General features: G+C 39.9%; 1 protein-coding gene across 1 annotated transcript; it reads right to left on the minus strand.

Moving 5' to 3' along the window:
- Positions 1-118: 118 nt before the first annotated feature.
- On the minus strand, positions 119-6,430 carry LOC106085028 (uncharacterized). Its single transcript, XM_013249027.2, has 3 exons — positions 6,060-6,430; positions 5,374-5,887; positions 119-1,179 (listed from the first exon to the last, which is right to left on the minus strand). Exons 1-3 carry the CDS (start codon positions 6,428-6,430, stop codon positions 124-126), a joined length of 1,941 nt encoding a protein of 646 aa, XP_013104481.2. The 3' UTR covers positions 119-123.
- Between the last annotated feature and the right edge of the window lie 3,695 nt (positions 6,431-10,125).

Raw genomic sequence — 10,125 nt, forward strand, 5'->3', positions numbered from 1 at the left:
CCAAAGTTCGACCCGGCCGAACTTAATGCCTTTTTACTTGTTTTAATATCATTAAAATTTTATTTAGTTTTAATCTTTCAAATCAAATCACTTCTATAACAATTTATTTAATTAGCTTTAAAATTACAATGTATTGTTTAGCTTTACTTCGGTGCATGGCCTACGACATACACCCTTGATGTGTCGCTTGACACGGGACATACATATTTCCAAGATGAAGACACACACGCAGGCACCTAGACAAATAATCAACAAACTGAAGGCTCCAAATAGCTGTGACATATCCAAAACCTTAGGACTATCTTCTTTATGCTCTATTCCATGCCTGCCATCAAAGAGCAGAAATCTCTCCCAACGATCCATTAGGCCTTCATTGACGAAACTCTCGATGTGCGTGTTAAATCTATTGAGAAATTGTGAATTCTTTCTCATATAAATACTCAGTTGTTGGGTGAACAGGATTTGCGGTACCACATAGAACTCGTTACGGTCAGTATAGTTCTGTTTAAAATATCCAAAATATTCGAAAGCTGTCAATATGCTCATTCTAATGTAGTCATATCTCTCGGGATGTCTTAGCATTTCGAAACTATTGACTTCCGAATCATTTAGAATAACCGCTCTCTTAGATAAACGTGACATATTCTTTATTGTATTATACACCGTCTCGGTCATTAGTGGAGTGTAGTTGAAGGCCAGCAATTCTGCCAAAGTCTTTGGCGGTGACAGTCTTAAATCATTCTTTATAAATTTAAACATTAGGCCTTGGTAAATCGTACGCAATACGAATGAGGCCAATAGCCATACCATAAGCAGGAAACGTGAAAATGGCACCAAGGGATCTCTAGCCACTGGTCCTCCCAGACTTATTACAAGCATATTATAAAGCGGTCTTTGTTCCTTGGTTCCCAGTAGGAAATATTTCAATTTTCTATCCATATGCGTAAGGGTGAATAGAACGATATTACCGCCAACCAAAATGATTATCAAAATAAACCAAATTTCACTGGCAAAAGGTAACAGAAGTCTAACAAAGTGGTCAAATGGTTCACTCCTTGAAGAAATAACAAAGTAATAGGAACTTAGAAAATAGGGATTTGTTGGTGTGTAGGAATCATTGAGTAGCCTCGGCTTGTAGTGGAAGGCGCCAAAAACAAAATCGGTGCCGTTTTCAAAAAGCTGCAAGAAAATAGGGGATTAATTAAAATATTAACAAGTAAAAATCTTTGAATCTTTGGAACCCACCACCATGGATTCTGCATAAAATTGACAAAAGTATGAGCGTGCCGAATCTTATATACCCTCCACCATGGATGGCATTTGTCGAGTTCCATGTGCGGTTTCTCTTTCAAGGCAAACAAAGAATATTGAATAAGAACTGTTATGCCATTGGAGCTATATCAGGTTATAGTCCGATTCGGACCATAAATAAATGCTGAACATTGTCGAAGTCATTGTGTAATATTTCAGTTCATTCGCATACAAATTGCGCCTTGTAGGGGCTCCAAAAGAAAAATGGGGAGATTGACTTATATGGGAGCTGCATCAAGCTACTGATGGATTAAGACTATATTAAACACATATATTAAAGGTCATGAGAGAAACCGTTGTACAAAATTTCAGCCAAATCGGATGAGAATTGCGCCCTCTAGAGGCTCAAGAAGTCAAGATCCAAGATGGGTTTATGTGATAGCTATACCAGATTATGAACCGATTTTAATCATACTTAACACAATTGTTGGAAGTGATACCCAAACACTATGTGTAGAATTTCAGTCAAATCGGACGAGAATTGCGCCCTCTAGAGGCGCAAGAAATCAAGACCCAAAATCGGGTTATATGGCAGCTATATAAAAAAAAAATAGACCACTTTCAACCATACTTAGCGCAGATGTTGAAAGTGACATCAAAACACCACGTGAAAATTTTCAGTCAAATCGGACGAGAATTGCGCCCTCTAGAGGCTCAAGAAATCAAGACCCAAGATCGGTTTATATGGCAGCTGTATCAAACCATGCACCGATTTGGCCCATTTACATTCCCAACTGACCTACACTACCAAGAAGTAGGATATTTCCATGTTCTCAAGATTCGGAAGACTAGAATCTTGAGAAAGTCGGTAATGGTTCCATCATCATCATCTAATGCTGACAACATTTGTGCGGTAATATGTCATGTAAAACTTCTCTCCAAAGAGGTGTCGTACTGTGGCACGCCGTTCGGACTCGGCTATAAAAAGGAGACCCCTTATCATTGAGCTTAGAATTGAATCGGAATACACTCATTGATATGTGAGAAGTTTGTCCCTGTTCCTTAGTCATTCCATTAAGGAACATGGGCAAAATTTTTAAATGGACTTCTTGGGAGTAGGTTGTGGTCTCATCGTCGGTTCCCTGCCTGATGCTCCAGCTTTAGAATCTTTATCCATCCTAGTCTTCCTAACCTCGAGAAAGTCATTGATTGTTTCGTCGTCTGTTCGTTAGGCTGTGTTGGGTCTCTCGCCCCTGCACTGCTTGATGTTTCAGTATTACGATCTTTGCTTATCCTGGTTTTCCCCATATTGAGTGAGACGGCGATAAACTCATCGTCGGCCCCCTGTCCGTTAGGCTTTATTGAGTGTCCCCTCACTGCACCGCCTGATGGCTCAATTCGAGGATATTTGCCCATACTCTTCCCTATCTTGAAGAAGACGGTCATGGCCCCATAGTACGCCATACCTTTAGACTTAGCCAAATTTGTCACATAGACTTGATCAATGCCAACCACAAGGAGCGTTCCTTCTCCTCCCACTGAAAAACCTGTCATTTCTCCACGGCCAAATCTTGGTTTTGCTTCTTTAAGACTTCCATCATGCGCTTCGTCACGATTTCGCATCCTTGATGAAGAACGTCGCCTTTGTGATTTGTGTGATGTCCATCTTTCTCACAAGGTCCAGATTTGCGCCCCAGAGAGTGTGGCTACTTCCATTCCCACTTCATACGCCAAGCGCAGCTTTCAGATGTCCCCTCTATACTCACAGCACATAAGTCGTATGGGTGGACCCCCTTCGGATTTCAATACATGTTCGATAACCCGATCGTTTACCAAATGCCTCACCTGAGACCGACGATCTGGTGAAATCCTATCTGCCGATATCAAAGACTGCATAAATCATCTCATCTCTGTTGTGCTTCCTTACCACTCCGGCGTAATAGGGCGGCTCCTTACCTTACTCAGCGACCATCTTCCCTTTCCGTGATAGCTGTGGAATGCTTTTGGAAGTTACAGTTCTCCATGTGCGCTATCTTCGTTACTGTTCCAACTTTGTCATCCTCCATAGGACACTGTCTGGTGTCTCTATTGCTTGGTCTTCTCAGAGTACTTGAAAGCGGGGAGCTCTTCTGCGTCTTGGCAGTGTTATGCTCTTCGGGAGATCTGATTCTCTTTCCAGCTTCCGTAGAAGTACCTGGAATGTCAGTTCTATCCCTTCCCACTTTCGCCCGATTGCGCTGCCGGTCCTCCTCCGTCCTTGTCATCCTCCACAGGATTACCCCGGATCGCATTCCCGATCTGCTTGTGAGCTTAGCAAAGCAATCGCCCACTTCTGCCATCATACTGCTGCCCTCATCTCTTGATTCGGCTGCGAATCGAGACACTGTCGCTGTCTGAATCCGAGTCGAAAACGCCACTTCTACTAAAAGTCTGTGGACGAACTGTGCATCCCTCTGGTTTATCCGTCTCTTTCACATTTCGACTAGTTGTGAGCTTGAAGCATTACTCTCGACCACAGGTGTCCAGGCTCCCACACCTACAAGAGGGGAGGACAACATGCTGGGGTCTGACGCCACCACCGCAGCTGTTGGGTCATTGGAGATCATTTTGACCCTTCTCCAAAAAGGCTTTAAATATTTGTCGTAATAGGTAGTACCTATTCCGAGATACGGATATTTTTCTTAACGGCTACTTAAGTATACCCACCACCATAGGATGGGTGTACACTAAATTGGTCATTCCGTTTGTAACACCTCGAAATATTGATCTAGGATCCAATAAAGTATATATATTCTTGATCATCTCGATATTCTGAGTCGAACTAGACAAGTCAGTCCGTCTGTCGAAATCACGAACCCGTAAAGCTAGCCGCTTGAAATTTTGTCCAGATACTTAACATCGATGTTGGTCGTTGGGTATTGCAAATGAGCTATATCGGCTCAGATTTGGATATAGCTCCCATATATATCGATCTCCCCCTCCGACTTCTTGAGCCTCTGGAAGCTGCAATTTTTGTCCGATTCGACTGAAGTTTTGCACATAGTGCTCTGTTATGACTCCCAACAACTGTGCCAAGTACGGTCCAAATCGATCTATAAGCTGACCATGTGGAGTTCTGTTATAACTTCGAACAACGATGCCAAGTGTGGTCTAAATCGGTCTTTAACCTGATATAGCTTCCATATAAACCGATCTCCCGATTTGACTTCTTGAGCCCCTGAAAGCTTCAATTTTCATCCGATTTGGCTGAAATTTTGCACATAGTGTTCTGTTATGACTCTCTACAACTGTGTTGAGTACAGTCCAAATCGGTCTATAAGCTGATATAGCTCCCATATAAACTGATCTCCCGATTTGACTTCTTGATCCCTAATAGCCGCCCCTTTTATCCAATTTTGCTGAAATTTCATTTAATGCATCTCAACAATTATGCAAAGTACGGTCAAAATCGGTATATCGCCATATATAGCTCCCATATTTTAGCAGAATCCATGGTGGTGGGTTCCCAAAATTCGGCCCGGCGGAACTTAGCACGCTTTAACTTGTTTTTGTTTTTTTTTTGTTTTTAGAGAGCACAACAAGCCGATTACTGGCTTAGGTGTGTGTCCATAGTGGCATGGGACGGTTTAATATCCACACCCTCTTTTCAACCTAACCTAACCCAGTGAAACTCAACTTTCAAAATTTCAGCGATATTTAATGATAAATGCGGTTCTAACGGGCTTAAGATCCTAGAACAAGATAGCGGTCTATATGAAAGCTATCTCTAAATATGGTCAAATATGGGTGGTTTAGTAAAACTGACTGTTTCAGCCAAATCGCATGATTAATGCAACTTCTATGGAATTAAGACCGTCATATTGGTCTATGTGACAGCTGTATTTGAACATGGTCACCTTAACCAGATAAAAAAAAACATATGAATGTATGTCAAATTTCAGCTGAATATTTAAATTTTTGAAGCTTGTAGCGTGATAAGAACTGACGGACGAACGGACATCGTTAAATTGTCTTAGAATTTTACATACCACCTACATATGTACTGTGTAGGGTCTGAAATGCAATGACAAAATGAGTTTTCCCTCTCATCCTATGGTGGTAGTTACATCAATTTATATTTACCTCATCCAAAATATGACTCTGATCATAGATAGTCCTATTTATCTCCTTCTTATTCAACCAACGAAAATGTATGGTGAAATTCATGCGTTCCGCTAAGTATTCCAATAATCTTCCTTCCAGGCCCATAAAGTTACTCCCATTAGAGTTCGGCTTTATTTGAAAATAGGGCATATCCTCCCAGGTAGCACAAACCAATGTGCAACCGTGCAAATTTTTAGACTTGGCCACATAAAAGTTCCTATGCAGCCATTGACCTTTGGTGAATTTATTATGGACAACTGGCACATTAGCCTTGCAGTGGAATTCCGAAAAGGATACATCATGGAATAGTAGAATGGTATTGTGATCGCTGTAGATGAGTATGTTGGCATGACTAATTCCAGCCGACAAAGATAAATGGGAGGCTTCATATAATTCCTCATAGTAATGATTTGGTGTGGGAACCGTATGCAGTACAATAAAATAGGAACCAGATATATAGAGATGATGTTGAATGATGTTGTCGTAGAGATATCTGTTTGGGGGGAAGGAAAGTTAAAGTGTTTGATGAAGAAAAGACACCAAAGACAAAAGAGATATGTGGTAGCTGTAGGCACATTGCTACATAGCTATCTTCAGTTGTAACTAATGTCGCATTAAATGAGTTAAATAGCTCCACATGTGATAACACATAGTTAACAACTTACCCCAAAGATTCCGTCGAATCCACCAACAATATGCAAAACTGCATATCATTCGATATTGGTATGGGCTCACCATTACCCAAAAATATTGTAATGCTATTCTCCAACAAATGTGTGGTCTCATCCACAATGTCCTGGAAGAAATATCTATCCTTGGGATTTTTTACTTTGAATAAAAATTGAAAATGTCTACGTCGATATTCGCCAATGTAAAAATGTTCCACAATTTTTGCAATAGCCTCCGAAAAGTTGTGGGCAATTTGTCCAGTAGTCGCTGGTGTGGTAACCGGCCATATAAAGGCATTCAAATCGACATGAAATATGCAAATAATGAAAATTTGCAAAATAACACCGTAACAATACAAAGCGGACATAGTGCCATGTCAATAGCTGTGATGGAACTAAATGATACACTAAATGTGCTAATGCCAAATGGGCTAAAAGGATTAAATGACTATTTTTGTTTGGGATTTTCTTGTAATCAGTGCTAAAAAGTAGTACTTTTCAAGCTATTTTTGGTACCAAAATAATTGATGCTATAATTTTAAATTATCTTCATGACAATAATGTTGCGTGCAATTGAAACGTATAAAAAAAAAACAAGTAAAAAAGGATTAAGTTCGGCCGGGCCGAATCTTATATACCCTCCACCATGGATCGCATTTGTCGAGTTCCTTTCCCGGCATCTCTTCTTAGGCAAAAAAGGATGTAAGAAAAGATTTGCTCTGCTATTAGAGCGATATCAAGATATGATCCGGTTTGGACTACAACTAAATTATATGTTGGAGACCTGTGTAAAATGTCAGCCAATTCGAATAAGAATTGAGCCCTTTGAGGGCTCAAGAAGTTAAATAGAGAGATGGATTTATATGGGAGCTGTATCGGACCATATACCGATTCAGACCATAATAAACACGTATTTCAGGCAAATCGGATAATAATTGCGACCTCTAGAGGCTCAAGAAGTCAAGATCTCAGATCGGTTTATATGGCAGCTATATCAGGTTATGAACCGATTTGAACCTTATTTGACACAGTTCTTAGAAGTCATAACAAAACACCTCATGCAAAATTTCAGCCAAATCGGATAGGAATTGCACCCTCTAAAGGCTCAAAAAGTCAAGACCCAAGATAGTTTATATGACAGTTATTTCAGGATATGGACCGATTTGAACCATACTTGACACAGTTATTGGAAATCATAACAAAACACGTCGTGCAAAATTTCATTTCAATCGGATAAGAATTGCGCCCTCTAGAGGTTCAAGAAGTCAAGTCACCAGATCTGTTTATATGAAAGCTATATCAGGTTATGTACCGATTTAAACCATACTTGACACAGTTGTCTATATGACAGCTATATCTAAATATAGTCCGATCTGAACCATATTTACGTCAGATGTCGGGAGGCTTAAAACTACTCACTGCTTCAAGTTTCAGCAAAATCGGATGAAAAATAAAGCATTTATGGGCATTAGACCCTTTATCGGAAAATCGGTCTATATAGCAGCTATATCCAAATATGGTCCGATTTGGCCCGTTCAAAAACTTAACCAGAGTGCATCAAAAGGATGTATCTGTGCCAAATTTCAGCTCAATATCTCAATTTTTGAAGCCTGTAGAGTGATTACAACAGACGGACGGACAGCCGTACAGACGAACAGACGGATAAAGGAACAGACAGATAGACGGACAGACACACGGACATCGTTACATTGTCTTAGAATTTTACGACGATCCGAAATACATATATACTTTGTAGGGTCGTGAATTGATATTTCTTAGATCTTAGTCTTAGATGTTTACGACGAAATAACAAAATGAATATACGCCCATCCCATGGCAGCCGGTTGTACGTACCGGATTGACCCGATGGAATCCTCCATCGGCAAGGGCTGCCGTCTCGGTGTAAAACACACTGCTACAACAACAACCACAACGCCCATCCTTCGGTGGTGGGTATAAAAAGACGGTGATTGGGATATTTATATCCACCAACATAGGATGGGGGTATACTAATCTAGTCATACCGTTTGTAACACCTCGAAATATTGATCTATGAAATAAGTCTATATATTCTTGATTGTCTCGACGTTCTGAGTCGACCTAGCCAAGTCGGTCCGTCCGTCAGTCGAAATCACAACAGCAGTCGAACGCGTAGAGCTAGCCGCTTGAAATTTTGCACAAATACTTAATATGGATGTAGGTCGTTGAGGATTGCAAATGGGCCATATCAGTTCAGATTTGAATATAGTTAACATATAAACCGATCTCCCGATTTGAATTCTTGAGCCCTTGGAAGTCGCAAATTTTGGCCGCTTTGCCTAAAATTTTGCACAAAGTGGTCTGTTATGACTTCTAACAACTTTGCTAAGTACGGTCCGAATCGGTGTATACCCTGATATAGCTCCCATATAAACCAATCTCCCGACTTCTTGAGCCCCTGGAAGACTCAATTTTCGTCCGGTTTGGCTAAAATTTTGCACAAAGTGCCAAGTCCGTCCGCCCGTCTGTCAAAATCACAATAGCGGTCGAACGCGTAGAGCTAGCGTAGAAATTTTGCACAGATACTTAACATTGATGTAGGTCGTTGGGGATTGCAAATGGGCCATATCAGTTCAGGTCCCGATTTGACTTCCTGAGCCCCAGGAAGCCTCGATTTTTGTCCGATTTGGCTGAAATTTTGCACTAGTGTTCTGTTATAAATAGCTCTCAACAACTGTTCCAAGTACATTCTAAATCGGTCTATAACCTGTTACAGCTCCTATATTTTAGCAGAATTCATGGTGGTGGATTCTCAAGATTCGGCCCGGCCGAACTTAGCACGCTTTAACGTACAGCGGTCAAAAAAAGTATTCATCATTCAATGTTTTTTTTTTAATAAGTCTACAAAAGGCAATTGGAATAAAAACATATTAAACTAATGATGCAGTAGTGCTTGTGTGATATATATGTACACAATTTCATTGTTTTTAAAGAAAAAAATAGTATTTATTGGAACAAAAAGGGCCATTTTACAGCTGAACACAAAAAATTAAACAAAAAAAGTATTCATCATTGCAAAAAAACAAAAAAATAAATAACATAATTTAAAAAAATTAATACTTTGTTATTCGACCACCGCGTCTTATAACTTCTTTTAAACGGTTTGACATCGATTGGACTAATTTAGCGGTTATATTTTGGTCTATATTAGTCCATTCCTCCATTATAACCTGTTGCATTTGACTCTTGCTCGAAAAATTGCGCGTTCTCAATTTGCGTTCGAGATGTTCCCAAAGATGTTCAATTGGGTTCAAGTCGGGACTTTGAGGAGGAGTTTTAATGACTTTGGGGCAGTTATACAGCATCCACATCTTGGTATTTAAAGCAGAATGTTTGGGGTCATTATCTTGATAATATTGAAAGTTATTACCAAGCCCAAGTTTTACAGCACTATCTTTTAAATTCCTCTTTAAAATGTCAATGTAATACTTATGATCCATTACTCCATTAATAATTTCAAGATTTCCCGCTCCTGAAGCCGCCATACACCCCCAAACCATTAAACCACCTCCACCATGTTTTACAGTAGCAACTGTGTTTCGTTCTTCAAGCTCTGTATTTGGTTTTCTGTACACTATGACCTTTCCATCGCACCCAAAAAGATTAAACTTGCTCTCGTCTGCAAAAATGTCTGTTTTCCAAAAATCGGGCTGTTTTACATACATTTTTGCGAAGTTTAGCCTTTTCACTGGGTTTATTTTATTTATAAAGGGCTTCTTACGTGCAGTTCTTCCTCTGTAACTATGCCTTTTGAGTGTATTTCGAATTGTTTGTGTAGTAACTTCCTTCCCTAAATATTCCATAGTGTTTTTACGAAGAATGGTCGCATTTGTCTTCGGAGTTTTCTGAACTTGCCGCACTAGCCAACGCACATCTCCAACTGAAAGTGCTTTTGGTCGACCAGATCTTGGTTTATTGTCAACAGTTTTCGTTTCTGTCCACTTTCTGATGATGGATTGTATAGTAGATCGTGGTCTATTTAATATTTCACTGATAGTTTTTTGAGTTAAACCATTCCTGTGGT

This window comes from Stomoxys calcitrans, chromosome 4, assembly GCF_963082655.1.
Source record: "Stomoxys calcitrans chromosome 4, idStoCalc2.1, whole genome shotgun sequence".
Classification (NCBI taxonomy): domain Eukaryota; kingdom Metazoa; phylum Arthropoda; class Insecta; order Diptera; family Muscidae; genus Stomoxys; species Stomoxys calcitrans.

Coding starts and splice junctions, on each gene's coding strand:
- LOC106085028 (XM_013249027.2), bottom strand. CDS start 6,430: ATGTCCGCTTTGTATTGTTACGGTGTTATTTTGCAAATTTTCATTATT. Junction 5,888..6,059: donor GATTCGACGGAATCTTTGGG/GTAAGTTGTTAA, acceptor CCCCCCAAACAG/ATATCTCTACGACAACATCA. Junction 1,180..5,373: donor AGAGTCATATTTTGGATGAG/GTAAATATAAAT, acceptor ATTTTCTTGCAG/CTTTTTGAAAACGGCACCGA.